This window comes from Myripristis murdjan, chromosome 7 (genome assembly GCF_902150065.1).
Source record: "Myripristis murdjan chromosome 7, fMyrMur1.1, whole genome shotgun sequence".
Lineage (NCBI taxonomy): Eukaryota > Metazoa > Chordata > Actinopteri > Holocentriformes > Holocentridae > Myripristis > Myripristis murdjan.
This window is the reverse complement of record NC_043986.1, coordinates 11,101,571-11,121,571: the sequence shown is the minus strand read 5'-3', so window position 1 is coordinate 11,121,571 and position 20,001 is coordinate 11,101,571. Positions and strand designations below refer to the sequence as shown.

At 43.0% G+C, this 20,001-nt stretch overlaps 2 protein-coding genes across 3 annotated transcripts; one reads left to right on the top strand and one right to left on the bottom strand.

Annotated features, from left to right (window-relative positions):
- Positions 1–3,028: 3,028 nt before the first annotated feature.
- Positions 3,029–17,051, bottom strand: lmbr1l (limb development membrane protein 1-like). The gene is made up of 17 exons (XM_030056164.1): positions 16,790–17,051; positions 11,743–11,827; positions 9,689–9,722; positions 9,176–9,315; positions 8,496–8,599; positions 8,214–8,337; positions 8,010–8,078; positions 7,856–7,920; positions 7,631–7,703; positions 7,449–7,535; positions 7,258–7,334; positions 7,070–7,147; positions 6,902–6,975; positions 6,019–6,109; positions 5,851–5,917; positions 5,476–5,637; positions 3,029–4,911 (listed from the first exon to the last, which is right to left on the bottom strand). Exons 1-17 carry the CDS (start codon positions 16,850–16,852, stop codon positions 4,826–4,828), a joined length of 1,479 nt encoding a protein of 492 aa, XP_029912024.1. The 5' UTR covers positions 16,853–17,051; the 3' UTR covers positions 3,029–4,825.
- Positions 16,277–19,872, top strand: dnajc22 (DnaJ (Hsp40) homolog, subfamily C, member 22). 2 transcript variants are annotated; one of them, XM_030056167.1, is made up of 4 exons: positions 16,277–16,352; positions 18,173–18,786; positions 18,940–19,232; positions 19,408–19,872. In XM_030056167.1, the coding sequence occupies exons 2-4, from the start codon at positions 18,237–18,239 to the stop codon at positions 19,582–19,584; spliced, it is 1,020 nt and encodes a 339-aa protein (XP_029912027.1). In that variant the 5' UTR covers positions 16,277–16,352; positions 18,173–18,236; the 3' UTR covers positions 19,585–19,872. The 2 variants fall into 2 exon arrangements, with proteins under 2 accessions (XP_029912027.1, XP_029912026.1); XM_030056166.1 differs by lacking the exon at positions 16,277–16,352 and adding an exon at positions 17,525–17,617.
- Positions 19,873–20,001: the final 129 nt, after the last annotated feature.

Here is a 20,001-nt window from a genome sequence, read left to right as displayed (position 1 = left end):
CTTTCATATCAACAATTACCCACATTGATGTTTCTCTTTTAAACCAATACAAGAAAAGAGATTTCCATCAGACATAAAAGGGAAAGGAAGGAAGCAAACATCTGCGGGTTGAAGATGGAAATAAAGTCATTATTATTAGTTTTTATTTTGGTGCCCCCATGCCTCAACCCCCCTGCCTCCTCCTGGCTCTTAACAGCCCCTACTCCCCCATTTCAGGATGGGAGTACATGGCTGTGTGAATGGTTGAGTTTCCGGCAAAGCCACAGCACAGAAAACGAGATCTTTCCTGCCTGTGTTGGCCTACCCTGTTTTGTTCTTTCCAACTGGATGCCTGTGCTTGCACCTGGGCTCATGGTCAAATACCTGCGTGCCATACCAGAGCTTTCCTCTTGCTGTAGACCTGTCAGCAAAAACTCACAGGAACACCAGAAATTGGTCCACAGCTGTCAAATACAGGTCTATTGATGAAATCAGAATTGCAATCATTTTTTTAAAAAAAGATACGGTTGGTATGAAAAGCTGCTAAGTTTTGAAACACGGCAGACTTGGACATGTTAAATGTTTGTCTTATATCTTGGAGCTGAATAGACACTCTGCAGGATCCATTTCCTCAGATGGAGGCCGTTGGAAGGGTTGGGGGAAAAGGAAAGTCAAGGAACTGACACCTACCCCCCCTCCTTCGTGCTTTCTCTCTGCCCACAACACCACCCGTTCCACTGTCTCTCACCCTGTTATCAGTGCAGGAAGAGGCAGGGTGGTGCGTTCTGATGTGGCTACACACACTGGATGATTTCTGCGTTATGTCCTGTAGCCCTGCGCTGGCAGTAACGCACTTTGCTTCACCTTAACGAACACACTTATCAAGGCAGCCGCAACGCGATGAGCTCAGGTGTCCCACACGCAGTGATGTGTAACGTGTACATAAACACGCTAAGTTTTCAATTGCCGTGCTCGGCTGTGATATGGCCTTTGAAAAAGAGCAGCAGTGAGCGGTGGCTGAAGCGATGCTGCAGCGGGGTGGACAATAGACTGAGCAGGGTGGAACTTCCTGGCCCCAGACAAGCAGGTCAGAGGTCAGATATGATGCTATACCTAGTTTCATGTACCTAACACAAAAAATAGACATTTTACATTGTATACATCACATACCCTCACAGAGAACACTGCATTCCACCCACTTACAATTGTTGATATTAGGGATTACCCATCAAAATGAATGTGCCGCCATTCCATCCAAAAGTGCCAAACATAACTCAGGTATTTAGGTTAATGTGATACAGTTGCACAAGATGGCTGCCTCTTCACCTTTGAATCGGTGGCCTGTGCCGGGCAGCTGTGTGAAGCAAGTGTGCCATGAGTGTGCACGCAGGGTGGGGGGCAGCTATGGCAAATGGACAGTGTGACCCATTATCAGTTGATTAGCAAGCAAGTCTCGCCTTTTCCTGTGAGTGGTTCTGTATTTGCAAGTGTAGAAACGATGGAATGATAGTCCCTAATGCACTTTGGCATCCACTTCAAACGGCCGACTGTCAGGAAAGCTAATCTGTGTCTTTTTTCCCCCCCTTCATTCTCATGTTTTGACAATAAAGATAGCCTATCTCATCCCATTACAAGCCGCCTGTCTCCCGCCTTGTCCCTGATATGCTGGACAACCAGCCCAATAGAGCATGTTACCCAATGGGACTCCTGTGACACTTTGATTGCACAGCTATCAAGCCTTATATTTTGCTGTAGGGAGGTGTTATTCTAATGTTTCCCCATCTAAAGCCAAGGTTAAAAAAGATATGCAGGGTCGTTTCATGGTGTATGTGTGCATGTCTGTGTATAATTTGCTCGGAGAGACACTATTGGCAAACATAGGCCCCTTAAAGTGATAACAAAGTATTTAAACCAAGAGTTTGGATATCCAAACAGACTTCAATAGCACAATCCAGACAATGTATAGTTGATTAGTATCCAAGTTCAGTTCAGCGAAAGTCACTGAGTGGGGCACAGGCCTCAGTGCAATGGAGATTTTTTTTTTTTTCTGTGTTTCAAGAGGAATTATTTTTGCTCTCTCAGCATCATTCCATACTATTCTAAAGGTGGAAGGACATAAGAGCAAATTACTGTTTAATCACAATGCATTACTCATTACATGTCATGATGTGAAAAAAAATATCTAAATGCTTTGTACCTAAGGAATTTTCTAATGCAATGGATGGCATCATCTTATCTTCTCTGACATACAGTTACTGGCAGAGATGCCCTTTGTCACAAGAATAACATTAATCATCCAAACGTCCAATAAATAAATGAAGTCATCTGGCTTTCAAAAGACGCAAATTCTCTCTAACCTCTCTCACACACCTCGTATCTGTCACTGGTTATTCTCTGAGATATTACACAGTCTCTAAATGTGTAAGTGAGGTTACAGCAACATTTAAGTTCATTTCCTTTGAGCAGAGGAAAAGCAGTGGAAAACAAAGCCCAAACCAAATAAGCTTAATTAAAACATCCAACAAAAGAAAACAAGAAATGCAAACAAAAATCAAGAGGGAGAAATTAATCAGAGCTCAGGATTTTCTTGAACTGACTTCAGAAAAATGAGGAGAGGAAATGAACAATAGGCAAGGAAAACGGATGGAAGAAAGGAGGTGAGTGGGCGGGTGTGTGTGAAGGAGCGAATGCGAGTGAACATTGCCTCTCCTCTTGATTTGCAGGGTTTTATCTAGCAGTGGCATCCGAGTGGGGAAAGCGTGGGCTAGGGCTGTAGTGGCGTCGCAGCCGGCCACTGCTGACAGACAGGCCAAAATATGGCTTTCTTCTGCTGCTGATTAAAGAAGTGCAACAAAAGGGTGGAGGGACACAGTGGTCAGACACATGCTCACCAGTCTCACACACACACACACACAAACCCGGCAGACCAAGACAGATTGGTTACAGTGTACTCAGTTACATCCAGATAATGTAACTAACATGTAACAACATCAAAGAAGCAGTTCCAAGTAAAAGTCACCCTGATGTGAATCCAAAAAGGACCCAGAGACCTTAGAAAAACATAACATTTTATTGCTTTTTTGCTCATAAAACAATATGGAAGAAAATTCAGTTTTGAGAAAATCTGAAATATCAGAGCATTTTAAAAGTAAACCATAAAACGTTATTGTCATCTTTGAGAACGACTCTAAAGATCTTTCTTTACGTTTTCAACTGTATCATCTCATTATTTTTGAACAGCTGTTAAAATGCCATGGCTAATAACTCAGTGTGTACACCAAAGATGATTCTGTCCCAACATGCCCTTAAATGATGACAAAAACAGTACTTTTTAAACTTTGTGCTCCCAAAACCAAAAGAAATTCCCAGACAAAGTGAAATGAGTAAACCTCATCAGAGTGCTCCATATAATGACTGACCAGGCAGAGAAGAACCTCGTAAAATTTTACACACACAGAGGCTGACACTGGGTTTGGGAGACACTGTCCCCTGCTGGTCAAGCTAAAAGCTAATAAGCTGCTGATACAGCAAAGGCAAACGGTGACACAGGATCACCAATACACTGAAAATCATAAACAGCGGCAATCAATTCAATATACATTATCAATACATAAAAACTGACACTGGAATGGATTGCATGGAAAAATAGTCACATTTGTTTGAGGAATAAATATGAAATTATCCTAGACATTGACCTAATGTCCACAGAAAAATTCCAGCTAAACAAATGAAACAAGATGAGGAAATAACACTTGGCAGATAATTTCATGAATTTTTGAATTAAGCTATAACTTTTGGTGAAGTTAAAAAAAAGTGGGCTTTTAAGTAAAATATATTGCACTTTTCCTCCCAGTTTCCCCCAATTTCATAAGAATAATTCACAGTTTGATTGGTCTAAGGCATAAGTTCCTCCCAGTGAGTGTAACTTGGCATCAGGAACCCTAAAGTCTTTCAAAACACAAAGTATAAAGCTCTCTTTTTTTATGTATTGTTCTAAATCAGAGAGGTCTCCGGCCCCAATAAGCTCACAGTGAACTAGAAAAGTAAAAGCGTTCTCAATGAGACGACCACAGAAAATGCTCTTTTATTCTATGAATAAACTCTGGCAAAAGAGGCAGAAATTGAGACTATTACCCTGTCACATTCTCTGTGTCATCTGTGGATTAATGGATAGACAAGTTACTCTGTGCCCCGTTTGCTCCCATTAAGAACTTCCTCTCATTAACTAACACCAGTACAGACTAGACCGACACAGGCCTGAAAGAGATTCCCAATCTTAAAAATAGTGGTTCAACATGAGAGAGGGGAAAGCGTGGGGAAGCTACAGAGAAAAGAGCACTCGCACAACCTAGAGCAGGAAAAGGAAATTGTGTCACAGCTACAATGTAATGTTTCAAAATAACTCTGCTGACTTTCACGTGTCCACAGAGCAACGGACATCTGATGGATCCGTTTTTCATAAGGCATCGGGTTTTGTGGGGTGCCCTGTTATTGTCACAGTATGGCAGGTCTCCCAGTATGGCCTTGATCCTTTGTTCCCTTTTTCAGTTATTATGATGACTAAGGTTATTGCTTGTGGCAATATTTGTCCTTATAGTCAAATAACCAGGCAAAGGTTGCTCCACACATCAACTTGTACTGGTCCTGAACTCGTACTGGTCACAGCTCCAAGCAGAGCTACCAAACAAAGTGCAGACAGACTCCTCTCCAAACTCTTCACTCGGCGTCAAATCGCATGCCGATTGGTTGGAGGACTGAACTAATAATGCCTTTGATCCAACTGGTACACATTCGAGGATGCTCAGGTTCCACAATGTAGCAAAGGCAGTGGTAAGAAAAACAAAAATCACTGTATCTTAGATAGTCCACTGGCAAGGAGCAGTCTAAAGGGGATGGTGGAGCGTGAAACAGTGAGGGGCAGTCTGTGGAGACCTGTGGAGAAAACGACAACAACATTACTCACAATTGCAAGGTGGAGCACAAATTTCGCTATGCTAAGAAAAAAGGCGATTTGGGTGAGATGAAAAATCTATCAATCACAGAACAAAAGCAAGCTGGGAGGCATGGGGAGAGAGCAGGAGAGCTGTGGTGGAGCAGAGATGCTATCGGTGCCGTGAGGAAGGGGAGTGAGTGTGTGTGTGTGTGTGTGTGTGGCTGTATGTGTGTGTGGGGGGCGAGGCCATGCTCTAAGGCCTTGTTTGTGTTGGGCGGAGGGGTGGAGGGTGTGTGTGCTGCGAGAGGACGAGGGCGGTGAGGCCTGAAGGTCCCCAGGGGGACTGTACTCTCCTCTTGTCCCTTTACACTTTCCTGAAAGAATTGTACAGTTTCTATCTGAGGAAAGGAGACCAGCCCATAGGGAAATGTGGCCAAAGGTGGGAACACTCATGACATAGTCTGTCCACGTACACTGATTTGCAGCAGGATACATTCCTATAGAGACAAAATACATGCATACATACATCCAGAAGGCTCTATATATGCAAAGAAAAAACTGACCAAAGGCACGGATGAGCTCTCTCTGTACTGCCCAGGTGACTGTCTTGATGAGGGAGGCAGAGGTGAGGCCAGCAAACAGCATGTTGTACAAAAAAACAATGTAGAAGTTCCCGAGCCAGTTGTACCGACCAAAGTCTCCCAGGAGATCAAAGCGGGTGATCCCTAAGAAAACACAAAAAGGAATAAAAACTGGAACAGAAAATGCTCCACTAGGGGAAAAACTGCTGAAGCCAGGCCTCACACACAACTATCAACCACAAACATACGCCCTCTTGTGGGAATTATTAAAACTACAAGTAAAAATGCTCACTCAGCATCATTTGACAGAACATGCGGTCTCTGATGAATAATGCATTCATGTCACAAGACACTTACCAAGTGTGCGTGAAAACACTGGCAGTGCTGAACTCAAAACAAGCAGTGAAACGCAGTTCCCAATTATCTGAGAGGAACAGAAAGTTGCAAATTATTACGAGGAATACACAAACAATGTTTCATACAGCATTTGTCCAGACTTCAGACTGAGGTCTGACTGCAGGATACCTGTGTGAGGTTGGTGTCCTGTGCACGAGGCAGCAGGCTGGTGAAGAGGGGAGAGCTGTAGAAGCCCACAACCGAAGACACCATCAGATAGCTGCCAATCAGTTAAGGACCACGCTGAGATTAATACCTAACTTACACTGGAAGCAAGCGAGCAACAACCCAAAACAATTCACCCTGGGAAGTGTCCTGACAGGATCCAGAAGCGTCACAGTCACAAAAATGTGAACTGGCAAAGTGGGAGTTTACTTATTTTGCACTTTTCCTATCTTTTTCCAGATAAAGTTGCATTAACACTTGTCTATGGTGGAGAATGTTCTTTACATCTTTTGTTCAACTCCTTGTAAGTTTTGCTGGAAACATCATAGAGAGGTGGATGCTTCTTTACTTCTAAGCCTCGCTACATCCATCTCTGTTCTCCCCAGCATCAGAATCAGAAATACTTTATTGATCCCAGAGTGGAAATTGGGTCAGTTGCAGTGGCTCAAATTCTCAAGAGAGGACTATATGGTTTAGAGGCTTGGTATACCTGCAACATGTCAGTGCAATAGAGACAAGGCAACCGATTTTTTAAACTCAAAGCGGTGCCATCTTCTTCACTTGCTGATGCTAACTCCAAGTTTGGGCGTCTTCATTGAAAATACGGTCTGCAAATATTCCTCCTTCGACTTGCATTGACTTCTTTTAGCAATTGGCGTGAGTGCTAAACGCTTGCATGGAAGAATGAATCAAAACCCACTTTTTAATGTACGACTGCAATATGATGAGTCAGCATCACACGTCACATAAACCCAGCACAGCCTGAATGTGGCTGAATCAGAGCTACCTGGGCATGACTGGTTACATCTGTGTGTGCAAACGACAGGGGTTTAAGATGAAAGGATACAGGATGAGGACTACTTGCACTGCAGCTCCCAGCGAACCAAACATGGAGAAGGAGGTCTTCCCCAGGCGAGGGTCCTGAAACGCAAACAAAAATAATATGACAGTCAGTATCAGCATGAACAGATGACCCCATATGCAATTAAGAGTCTCCTCACAGTAGAGCCCTCACCTCCATTCCTCTGGGCATGGCTGTCTCGTCAAAAAGCAGCTCCAGCACATTAAAACAGACCATCAGCACGCACATCACCTGAGGAGACATGGGAAGAAGTATCCCCTTATTATGAAATCAGAGTACAAATAACTGTAAATAAATGAGAATCAAAGTAGACTGTGGTTATGACAGAAGCCCAGCTATACCGTCAGAGCTAAGAGTAGCAACATGGCCAGTGGGTAGCCCAGGTTGCGTTGCCATGGGGACGCTTTTCTACGCATCTCTGTAGGGAGAGCAACAATCAAATGAAGGAAAAAAACACAAAGATGAGTGTCACTCTCAGTATACATTGTAATTACTTTAAGAGGAGCACAGCAGTCTGTTCAGTCAGTCTTACCCAGGGCGATGCGCTTGCTCCGGGCCGTTTGGTACTCCCTTTTCATTGCCTCCATATTCAGCTTGACCCAGCATGACGTACTGCTGCCTGCAATTAGACAACACAAAATTAAGAAAAACAGACAGCTTTAACATTAGTCCCGAGAGAATGACAAATGTGTCCGTCTATGGTGGCCCACGCACAGTTCAGCTTCCTGGAGAGCGAAGCCTCCTCAAATGATGTGCAGCTCAAAGTCTCTTCAACATTTTCCAGCAGCTGAGGGAGAAAACAGACAACAGTCATGATCAGGAAACTACATTTTATAGACGTATGACAAATGTTCATGCAATGGCTATGTGGAATGGGCATTTTTGAGTATGATACAACGTTTGTCGCCCATAAACGGGAACATCAGTTTTGTCGCTCACCCGTGGCTTGACCAGCAGGCTGCCAGTTACACTGAACATCCGGGACAACCCAAATGGGGTGCACACTGAAAATCAAAAACACAGGATGGCGATTATGGAAGTGTTATCTTGTTTTTTTACATTTTCTTACCTAGTTTAGATAGAGTGTACTTACACAAAAGCAGCATCACTCCAAAGAGAGAAATTCCAGAGTACAGGTAGGGAAGGTAGTATTCATATAAGTCTGGAAATCAGGAGGCGAGCATAATAAGTAATGACAAAACCAATAAATCCACAGAAAAAACAACAATAAAACTAACTTCCGTCCTCAGTTAGATATCCTCACTGAAGGGTCTTCTGGTGTTTGCAGGTGACTCACCATAGAGGCTCTCCCTGGCCATGTTGTCGTGGAGAAGGGCTGATGCCACCCACACAATGCCCAGCACCAGCAGAGCCAGCAGCAACAGCAGCACAACTGCTTCATACACACGAGCCATCACCCCCTACACACACAAAACAGATGTTCAGGTTATCAACAGGAACAATGACAGAAGCAGAAAACTAATCATATGAACAGCAATAACACGTTAATATCATCATTTAATAGTTTTGAAAAAGTTGTCCAGTGGCACAATGCATAATGACATATCAAACTCAGTACCTTTTTGGACCCTGCAAAACCCTCAGATTCCGTGAAGAAGTACGCAAAGGGCATGAGGAAGACCAGGGACAAATTGGAGAAAAGAAAGACTAAGTTCCACAAGCCTGGCAGAGAGAAAGAGGGATTTTACGAACATTAGTTTCCATTCCCAGCACTCTGCACACAGATTGAAACATTTGGTCAGTACCACTGTCAGCCACTGTGAGGCATTGCCTAGCTAAGCAGTATAGTAACATCTACAGCATTAAATGAGAATGCTCAACAGTAAAAAACAAAGTGGAAAAACTGAGTTTGTTATGTGAATGTTTGTCAACTAGAACACATCTACAGGCTACAGGCGTTCTTTTGGCATTCAACTGTTTATTTAAAAAAAAATCTGTTTAAGGAGGTGAGCTGGTTAAGAAAACAAAAAATGTATTCACTGAAATGCCCTAAGCTTGCACAGGGTAAACTGCAGCAGTAATGTAGTTAGGCAGGTTTTTTTCCCACACACAAAAAGTCCACAGTGAAATCACAGTGCTCTCAATCTATAATTATCCCTTTGAACACAAGCATAGTATTGATTTGGTGCTTATTAACAGCACTTCTCTCCTCTGATCCAGCTTTCAAACAACAACCCTGCCCTCCATGGGTATCAACAGCTGCTTTGGTGCTGTCAACTAATAAATAATAAGATGTACCATGGATAAGAGATCCATTGAGCCACTGCATGTAGTAGCTCTGTGGGAAGGTGAGCAACACCTCATTGGACAGGATGGAGATGGGGAGAAGGAGCACAGCGCACACTGCAACAGAGAGGGTGAACGTGCACAGCCACAGCCTGGGAGAGGGAGAAAGAAAGGTTGTGAGTGAAACTTTATTCACTGGAAGCTGTATGTGTTTGTGTTTAGTGTCAGGCTGACAGGTGAGAGGTCTGTAAGCATGGCCAGGGATGGTCCAGTCCAGTGCCAGCATGTAGGGACAAAGTGCAGGGAGGGAACAGCATGCCACGCTGTCTCCTCTCCAGCCCGGACAGGGCTGATCCTGTCCTACAGACAGGATCAGGCAATAAAACAACAAAATGTCCACGGGCCACTTGTTACATTGTCACGTTGACTCAGGTATAAGCCCAACCATCAACACTGACACTTATCAAAGCTAGTGAGTGAACAGATTGCTACGGGGTCAGTTAATCATTAGAGCTTTTCACTTACGCAATTTTGTTGACGGTGGCATCTTCGATGTCATCTGAAAGAGGATAGAGAAAACAACTGAGAATACCACTATTACCAAAAAGTGGTTCAGAGGAAAGACACACGGATTAATTAGTCTTTACCATTTTATATCAATTATGCTGAGTCTATTACGTTTTACCAAGGACAAGTTGCCATAGAAACAAAACCAACTTGATTTCTAACCTTGGTAACTGAGCAAGGCTTAGAGACGGATCATTCTGACTCCAATCTGATAAGAATTGAAAATGATAGTTTCATGTCTGTCTGTTTCGCTGCAGTCAGAGCCCAGGGGTTGGGGTGTGTGTGTGTGTGTGTTTTGGGGGTGGGTGGAGGCAATCTTTGCTAGACGAAGCCCAAAGTATGAGAATGAAAAAAAGCAAAAAGGTTTGCTGGCCTCAGAGTAGGGAGAGAGGGGGGTGTAGGCTACATGTTTGGAACACTTTGTTCAAGCGATATCTGACATTGACTACCCACTGACTATGAACTGTATTATGTTTAGGGAGGAGCAGGAAGGACAGAAAAGTCAAAACACAAAAAGTGCCTCATCTGTTAATGTAAGCTATTTAGCTATGTTATGTGTTAAATACTTAATGTCAGAATACTGGGCAAAACTGATTTGTGAAACATACCACATGCTAAATGTTTTAGGAGCTTGCTTCAACATATTTGCATGGAAGTATGACTCCATGCAATCTGAAGCAAAGCTCAAGGAGGAGAAACCAGTTCCTCTCATTGCAATTAAGTTTCGGAAAAGAGTTTTATAGTTTTGTACTCCATAAATGTCATTTAGCTGCAAGGCACAACCGTCCTGTTGTTGGAGATGCAAAGAAAACATCAACAACAGCGCACTAATACATAGCAGGCTTCCAAGTATTGCCTGTTCCAAAACCCAATAAATGAGCTGGCCCTCCCCCAGGCTCCAGCTCAGCCCAGCCTCAACAGAGTAACAGAGACCCAGCAAGTTGGAGGTGTTACATCTGCTTCCAATTGGAGAAGTTATTGAATTATTACATAACTTTCAACCAAAAAGCATCGCAGCACATGCACTTTCTAAACAACTATCACTATAGGTCCTACTGTATTAAGTCTGCTTGTTTTTTATTTATTATTTAGCTATGCAAGGGCCAGTAGTTTTATGTAGACTATACTGCGAAAGCTAGCATGTCCTTACAGATTTTGCAATCACTCAGTCATACATCATTCACACTATGTCACTCAGACTCAAAACAACAAGTCCTCTTCATGAGGTTGTCTATATGTGCATGTTGAAGAAAGACCTTCTTTGAGATGTTTTTGTGTAGCAGAGAGGCCTTGGGCAGAGTATAACAGCGTGTGTTTATCTTGAAACAACATTCCTCACTATCCCTCCGCCGTCCTGATCCACAGGGAAACTGCCTGAGGTGGTTACATGTTACATAAGTCTCCTGCTGCACCTTTGGGGTGTTGTGGCCAAGGTCTGGACTGGAGCCTTAGATAAAGATTCACACCCCTTGCACTGGGCACATGTACATGTACATGTATATTATGTAAACAGCTGAGAGAAAACACCCACTGACCCAATGCATAGACATCCTGGAGCCAGAATTTTAGCCGCACCATAAATAATACGAAAAAAGTATTACAAGCTATCAGAACATGTGTTTTCCAAACAAATGAGATTTGTAAGTTATGTTAAACGTTCTATTTGTGTGATTGACTATCCACGTGTTCCCTACCTCTTTTGAGCCTGTAATCAAAGCCATAACAAGACCCTATAACCCCCATACCCTCTACCATGAAATAGGGCATAATTTACTCTGAACAGAATTGGATGGGGAGGAGGAGCTCTATAGAGGAGCAAAAACCCAGCTATGTTAGTGAACTATATGTTCTATGGAAAAAAATTCCAAAACTACACTGTCATCAGTATGCTTGTCAACACCACAGGTTTCCCCCCCAGGCATTCAGCCTTTGATGACGAGCTTTCTGACACAGCAGCCAAGTGTGTGTTGCTTATACTAAGATCAAGCAGGTAGAGAGAGGCTTTAACTTACCTGTGACAAACTCAGCAGTCTTCCTAAAGTGGGTGAGTATGAGGTAGCACAATATGTAGAGACAGGTAAACAGGAGGACGCAGATCTGTATGAGACAGAAGGGAAAAGGTGTTTTATTTCCTGCCTTTGCACAGTCCATGTTAGAGAACACAGCTAAAGAGGAGTTTGTGGTATTAGTTATCTTTACAGAAAGTAAAGAAAGGGCAAGCTATTAAACAAACTGTCCTGTTAGGAGTCTCATGGCTGATTTGCAACAATACAATAGGTGAAGTAGGCTCATATGAAATGTATCTGAGTGATCTGAAGAAGGGGGTGGATGTGTGACACAGATACTGACAATATCCAGACAGGATAGAAAAGGATTAGACATATAACAGGGAGTAGCACCAATATCACCAGGAGCACCAGAAGATAACAGAGAACAAGACAAACTCAGACTGTCACAGCTGGTTTGTTCCTCTGACACTTGTTTCACATTCTGTTTTGGACTTGTAGACAGTAAAATATCCAAATTAGATTACATCTAACAGACAAATGGCACACCTAGTGACTCTCAGTCTCACTAAGCATTGTCTAGGTTAGTCTATGTATCACTTCAAAAAACAACAATGAGACCATCCCATTTTGACAAGGTCAGGGCCGACAGATGGAGGCTGAAGATTACCACTGTCCCAAAAATGAGGGGAAAATGGGTGAGAGTCAAACTAGGATGGATTAGTGGGAGAGCAACAGAAAATGGTTAACCCCAGTGAATGATAGCCCCCATAGGCTGCTGCCCAGAGAAATCATCTTTTTCCAGACAAACTGACAGCGTGTGTGACAAACATTTTTCTCTCCCACTAAATTTCACTCAGGAATAATGCCTGTGATGCACTCAACATTAACACCAAAGAATAATCAAAATCTATTGTACCACAGCAGCTGCAGTACGGCAGATTTTGATTATTCTGTGTTGCAGTAGCCTACAGCTACAGACGAAACAGTGGTAATGCACAATATATCAGATCCTTTAACATTTAGACAGAACAGCTAATCTTCATACCAGGAAAAGCCACATCTCACCCTAGAGCAGAGTGGACACTCAGGAACACCTAGCCTTAACCAGATAATGATATACTTATTCAGTGAAACACAACTTGGCCACTGCACAAGATATTTCTAACCAAGTCAGCTGCTTTCAAATTCCATTTCACCAGGCACTCTCTAAAAAAAAGATACTGAAAAAAAGTCTCAACTATGCAGGTCTGCTTAAAAAAAACAAACAAAGTCTCCTCTCTCTGACCTATTCACAAATTCAATTTGGACATTAAGTCGAAAAACATTCTCTGCACAATGGTAAAATTGTGTTTCATTCAGCGAAGAACATGAATATATCCAAGAACTCTGAGTGAATAAGTGAACATGAACTCTCCTCTGCCATGGTGCATTGGCTTATTGAAGATCCCAGGCAAACTGGAACATTAAAACCCTCAACACATACAGCCAGACTAAGTCTGCCAGTCTGCCACTTCTTGACCCACTCAAGTGCTGGCCAAGGATCAAATATCCTATTCTGTGTCTCCCTTCTCGGAATAAAATGCCCAAAGTAGAGAGCGCTGCCCCATCTCCTCACATACTGTATAAACACACATTTCCTCCCTAGGAACACAAAGGAAGACCGACAAAGCTGGCAGGATGTGGAAGTTTGTCCCTGAGGTGAGAATAACAGCAGGAACACAAAACATTGTGAGAGTGAAGAATGGCAGAAATGTGACAACATAAACAGCCTGGAAAATCAGTTTCTTATTAAAATGCTAACTTGAAAATAACAAATGTCTGGGAAGACTAAAAACACTGTTGACAGAGTTTGTTGATGAGCTGACTCATGAATGAATTTTAGGATTAGAATATCACCGATGCTGTTGAAGATCTGTTTGCCCAACAACTTATTTCACAAACATATAATGTAATGTCACATGAAATATTATGTGAAGTGCCAGGAGACCAGAAGAGTAGATAAACATTAACATGCTGGGACAATAACTCTTCTATTCTTTCTTATTCAGTTCTATTATTCTAAAGCATAAACAAAGAAAATTTAACAAAGAATCCACAGCACATATGGACATATGGTACAGTAGCAAAGGGGGAAGGGCACGCTTGCCTCCTTAATATATGGCTACAAGAGGTGGAAGAAGCTGACCCACTTTGGATTGGCAACAATAAGTTTTTTTTTTGTTTTTTTTTTGGAAGAAGGAGGGGGTGGGTTCCTAAAACTGCTGATACCAGAAAACTGCCCCGTTTCTGTTTTCAAAATGTCTCAAATTCTGATTGCCTGGTGAGTGACTGCTTGCAGGTCTCAATACTTTTATAATATCAAGAAGGTCAGCAATTAAGCGAGTCGACCACACATCTTGTGCCATCACAGTTTGGCCAAAACTTTGTAACATAACATTGGGTGTAATACAGCTACAAAGCCTAAGCTACTTAATTCCAAACTGAACATAAACTTTCATGTGTTTTGAAATGGATGGCTTACAACTGCGTAGGTGGGACTGATCATTGGTAACATACTCACAAGGCTGTAACCTGCAAACAACAATGCACTGTGCATAACAACTAATCAGATCAGTTGGTGAAATTGTTCAATAGCTGCAGTCTAATTTGGCAAGGAGCCTGCTATAGCTAATCCAAGCAAGAGAAAGCAGGGAACAAAGGATGGGTATTGGGTGGAAAAGGGGAGGGACAGAATAACACCCTTTAAGTCCAACTTTTGTAGGTAGGAACACGTGTTTAATTGGCAATGTCCAGAGCTGGCAGCACTTAGCAGGCAATTGAGAAAAGAGTTTAAGGGAATTCAGCATCCGGAGGCATATCTTAGTTGAAGACAGAAATCTGAGGTGCTAAGCATGTTAAAACTATTTTAAAATGCACAAAGTAGCCTAAACATTTTTGTGCTGATGGAAGCAAAACACTGAAGTTCAAAACTTTTCACAACCCACCTAACCTTGCACTCCCTATAAAAATGCAAAACAAGCTGGCAGCGGCACAGCATGTCCTTGGAAAATGGCAACGGACTACTTAAGAATCTGTCCAAACCCCTAGTGCACGAGGACTGGGTCTCTTATACAGCTAAACGTGGTCAGGCAAAGGGCTTTTGTTTACAATTAAGAGGATAGATTAGGCAAGATTTTTTTTTTCCCCCAAGAGCCAAAAACAATTTAATATACTGCAAAGCATAGCCATCCTAATCCAACAGGAGGTGTGCAGCTATATTGTGCCAGCTGACTGAATCTTCCAATATTTTGAAGTGACACAACAAGCCAGAATTGTGAAAATTCAACTTCCTGGCATCACCCCAATCAGGTATTCAAGTCCTTGAGAAAAAAAAATAGCAGATAATACAATAACCATAATTGTGTGCTTTTGTGAGTCTTTTTTTCCCCCCAACCAAGCAATTATTCAGGCTCATGTTGAAAGAAGTCTTGATCCAGGACTCCAACAAAAGAGAGCCATTTCCAAGAGGGCCTTCTGTCCAGCATCTTGTGCGCTACATGTATTTTCTGTTTGGCATTTTTCTGCTTTACATTTGTTTAAAAATGTGAAACACTTTGTGTTTATATGTCTAGTGAGGCATTATATAGCTCCTCACTAGACAGTAGAGGCTATTGCTTCTACCACTGCTGGCTGGTCAGATAAGCTTGACCTGGAGCCATTTAGTGACCAGAGATGACAGGGTCAGCTGACCATATCATCTCGCAGACATAGTAAACTGAAGACATGACAGTGGTCAGTGGCTTAGGAAGGGAATGCTCACTAAGAGCATTAGGTCTATCGGCAAAAGGGATCAAGTCAAAACAAGGGCATGAGAGTAACCTTGGGCACTTCACTGCTGTGCTCCTCACTGTCAAGCTTCTTCCATGAGACAAAACAGGACTGAAAATGCAATACTGAAAATATTTAACTTGACTGTCCTCTTGACTACTCCAAACATGATTACTCCTGTCTGCCATGCCTCATGAATGTCTACAGACTGGTTTAATTACATTTTGAAAGTGTTCAGGTTGAGGATAATTCACACTAATCACATGAACACCAGCTGGGAGGGAAATGTGAGACACTGTAATGAGAAGCCAATATGAAGGAACAACAACTAAACTGTAGGTTCTTATATTCTTTTCCCTGATCCTTATGGCGATCATGAAAAGTTTCATCCGATTTAATTAACACAGTAATATGCACCCATTTCTTAAAGTGCAGTTTGTGCTCATCCACTTTTAACAGGGCAGAATGATTTCAATTATTTATAGATAGACAAACAATCTAGCTGAAGTGGACAGGCCTGCCAAATGTCCATGAACATGCAGAGGAAGAGTATTGCCCTTTGCAGCACACCCAGCACCAGTGATATTTCTTGTCTCAGAAAATGAACATGCAAATGAGATCTGATTGCATTTGTAGGGTTAAAGGTCAGTATCCGTTCGCCCTGTTGTAACTGCGCTAATCTTCAAGTGAAGTCTGAAGGTCAACTGGGAACACCCGGGCTGAGGAAAAGCACAAAGTCATCACTGTGACAACAGCCGAGATAAATGCATTAGCCACAGCGGGGCAGCAACGAAATGTTAAGTAAGGTGAATCAAACCACGTCAAATGGGTATGAAGGAGGATTTGAGAAGACGACCTGATGTGAGGAGGGGGGGTCGCTTCACAGACTCAATATAAGAAGGGCCCCAGGTGTTGGGAGAGGCTCGGCGGCTCGTCCCTTTGTTAGTTAAATGGCATCGACACAAATGACCAGCTGTGCATCCCCTGCAGTAATGAAGTGTGTAAACGAGCAGCTTTACAAAACGTTAAACGGAACATACAGATTTCAGAGTCAGTTAGGTTTTGGAGTTACACTGTTGCAACTCCACAAGGCTACACTTATTCACTGACACAGTTTAGACAAGCATTAAGACACGCAAAAAAAGGACAAATGACACGCAGGCTGCCTTTGAATTAAATGTCAGTGACCACCTAAATATCCTCACATGACCGACAGCCACATTAGCCCCGGTGTTAGACTTACTATAGTCTCCCGGACGCGGTTGTGGAAAAGTTGCTCTCTAACCGACACGTCGTCCGTTTCCATTCTCCGGCACCATAACAGTGTCCTCCTGCGTAAAACCACGGGCCGGTGGAGGGAGGAGAGGAGGACGAAGAAATGTTAAATGGTAGTCCACCTCATGAGACCGTAGATGCGCGGCTGGTTAGCCTGGCTGCATTTTTAAAACACTGGGCTAGCTTGCTATACGCGGCTCCCTCTGCAAATGTAGCCGCTGATAAAAACCAAACTAGGAGGGGTCGAGGCGGAGGGGCGGGGCCAGAGAACCGGGACGGGGTCACGGGGAGCATTACAGGTGGAGGTGCCGCCCGGTGCTATTATAATTACAACCCCCATAATGGTAGTGGTAGCTACTTGAGTAATTCAGAGAGTATTAATAGTGTCGTCAACATCATCATCAGCATCATCATCACCTCCTAGAATAACAGGGCACATACTAGGAGATGTATTTATGACTTCCACACTTTTGACAGTCCTTTAAAAAGATACAGCGCTTCTAGTTGCTTTCCATTAATCCGCAGATAGGTACTCTTCCCGCATTGCATTGAACTTGTCCCGTTACAGCTGTTGCTTTTTTTTGGCACTTGATTCCCTCCATTTGCAATGCATTATTACTCAAAAGGGTTCAAACACACACCTTATCACTGCGGATGATCAAGGGGCAATCATATGTTGATGTGTAACGTCGTCCATTCAGGCAGCGTCAGTTTAGTAAGCCCTGATCCAAAGTCCATGCGGCTGTTGCAGCAAACATAATCTAACTACGGAAAAGACAGGACAGGATTTACCGGGGTAAGGATTTACAAATGATTTTTTTGCGGTAATACAGTGTGTAAGCTTAAATTAGAACATCCTAGTTACCACCGTATTAGTAAATGAAAAAGTTGCACTGGGAAAAAGCTGCTGCCTGTGGATAAGTTGCCAAACCTATAGATCAGTTGGTGCTTATCATGAAATCCTGCCTTTTGTGTATTGATGTGATGTACTATCTCTGCTAAAAAAGGTAAAAACACTTGTAACCACATTTTAGGAATAAGGTACCCTACTACATTTATGATATGATGCACCATCTGAACTCCTCCAGGCTTAATAATTCTATTTTCTACACAATCAATCAATTAATCAATCAAGAGGGAACCACACTTTAATTTCATTATTCAACCTGTTGTATAATGACAAATAAACTTCATTGTATCCTTGTATCCTTGTATACATGTCATGAATTAAATACCCTTATGACATTCCAAAACATAGAGCAGAAACTTGCTTTAACAATATTTTTGTCAGTGGGAATTTTCAGTGAGTTGCTCTTCTTTAATTAGATTTTTGTTCGGATGTGAATTACAGGTCCCCATCAAGGATGACTAAGGTTTCCTCAACTGTACATGGATTTATCCTCTGAGGTCAAAGCATGGTGAAGAGAATAACAGTTGCCTATGCTTTATGGGCAGCAGGTGGTCCTTTGGGCCTCCACCATTTATATTTAGGGAGAGACAGCCATGCTCTGTTATGGATGCTGACCCTCGGAGGATTTGGGGTCGGCTGGGCGAGAGAGGTCCTCCGTATTCCTGCGTATGTCGATGAGGCCAATCAAGAGGCAGAGGGAGTGAGGAAAAGATCCCCCACTGCCATCCCTCCCCCTATAGGCCCTGTCAGATTTGCTGGACAGGTGTGTGTGGGAATATACTTTGGTACCGTGGCTCTGATAGGATTGAACTCGCTCAGTTTCTTCTACTTGATCGTTCTGCCTTTATGTGTGGGTGCAGGGGTGCATCTGGTTTCTAGTATTGGCCAGCAGACTTCCGATCTCCACAAGACTCTGACTGCCTGTCTCATTACCTCCCCTATATTCTACGGCAGCACGCTATCACCTCTGCCCATTAGCCTGGCTGCCACTGTCACTGCTGCACAGCACCGCAGGTTCAAAACACCACAGCCTCCTGGGAGCACACAACAACTAGGTGAGATGATCTCATTTTCTGCAGCTGGTAGGAGCAGGGTATTTCTGTCACAGACTGACAATGCTATCTGATTTCACGTTTCAAATACTTGGCTGCCCTTTTCTTTGAATCATGTTATCTTTTAAAGGTACATTTCTCTCCATCCCCTGTCAGGTCCACGGCTTTACAGGCTGGGTCTAGCCTGGTTGGCCTTCTCTGCTCCACTGGGCTACTGTATTTTCCACAACACCACAGCCACTCTGTATTATCTGTCTGACTGTGTGGCAGCACTGCTGGATATGTTCTGGTTCCTGCCAGGGCTCAGAGGCATTATAGAGTACATTCTTTTGATGCCATATCGGATCCTGTGTGCCCTGACTGGAGGAGGGTACACTGAGGAGGCCTGGAGGAAAGTGCTGGAGATACTGCTCAGAGAGTACACTGAGAGGGAAAAGCAGGCACTGCAGGTGAGTAATCACATAAGTCTGCAAAGACTGCATGAAATCATGAGTCAAAATGGTGCGGTCAAATGCGTCTCTGTCACTCTGTATGTTCAGTGAGTAAAGTCAACGCACTTATTATTTCACTGTGTATTTCACTGCACATTATTTCACCATGTATCTGATACTGTTCATGTTACAGGTATTGTCCTTGAATGAAGAAGCCTCAATTGATGAGATCACTCACAGCTACAGGGAACTGGCCAAGACGTGGCATCCAGACCACAACCCGAGCAAAGAAGCTGAGACAATGTTTATAAAGATCCATGAGGCCTATGAGCTTCTACTCCGCCGGCATAAACCCAATCGATTCAAGTAGTTGTCCTTTAGTCCTAATTGACTGGCCTGAATGGATGCAAGAGTGCGGGTCTGTGACACTCTTGACAGCTTTCCTTTTTCAGGCATGACTGATTGATAGCATCTTTCAGGGAATGTTAACCAAGACGCTGGACCGCAGCTTGCATTGTCTTGACACTACCACCTGAGAATAGCACATTCTTACCCTTGTTGTGATTAAGATAGAGAGGCGACATTACACATCATTTGGTTGGTTACCAAGCAGACTTGCAATACTTGCTCTCACAGGAAATGAAACGACAGTTTTGCTGCCCCCTTCTGGCTCTGTGTAGATGGAATATCATCATAAACTATTTCATCACAACAGTGTTAGTTCCTATGTTTGGGTGTCTCCTTGCAATGAACTTTAACAAACACCGCCATGCACACATCCTTCTTG

Excerpts from the sequence above, each read along its gene's own strand:
- lmbr1l (XM_030056164.1), bottom strand. The coding sequence starts at position 16,852 with ATGGAAACGGACGACGTGTCGGTTAGAGAGCAACTTTTCCACAACCGC. Across the intron at positions 9,316-9,688 it reads GCCACCGTCAACAAAATTGC|GCTGTGGCTGTGCACGTTCA; the intron begins GTAAGTGAAAAG and ends TCCCTCTCCCAG. Across the intron at positions 5,638-5,850 it reads AGTGTTTTCACGCACACTTG|GGATCACCCGCTTTGATCTC; the intron begins GTAAGTGTCTTG and ends GTGTTTTCTTAG.
- dnajc22 (XM_030056167.1), top strand. The coding sequence starts at position 18,237 with ATGGTGAAGAGAATAACAGTTGCCTATGCTTTATGGGCAGCAGGTGGT. Across the intron at positions 18,787-18,939 it reads TGGGAGCACACAACAACTAG|GTCCACGGCTTTACAGGCTG; the intron begins GTGAGATGATCT and ends ATCCCCTGTCAG. Across the intron at positions 19,233-19,407 it reads GGGAAAAGCAGGCACTGCAG|GTATTGTCCTTGAATGAAGA; the intron begins GTGAGTAATCAC and ends TTCATGTTACAG.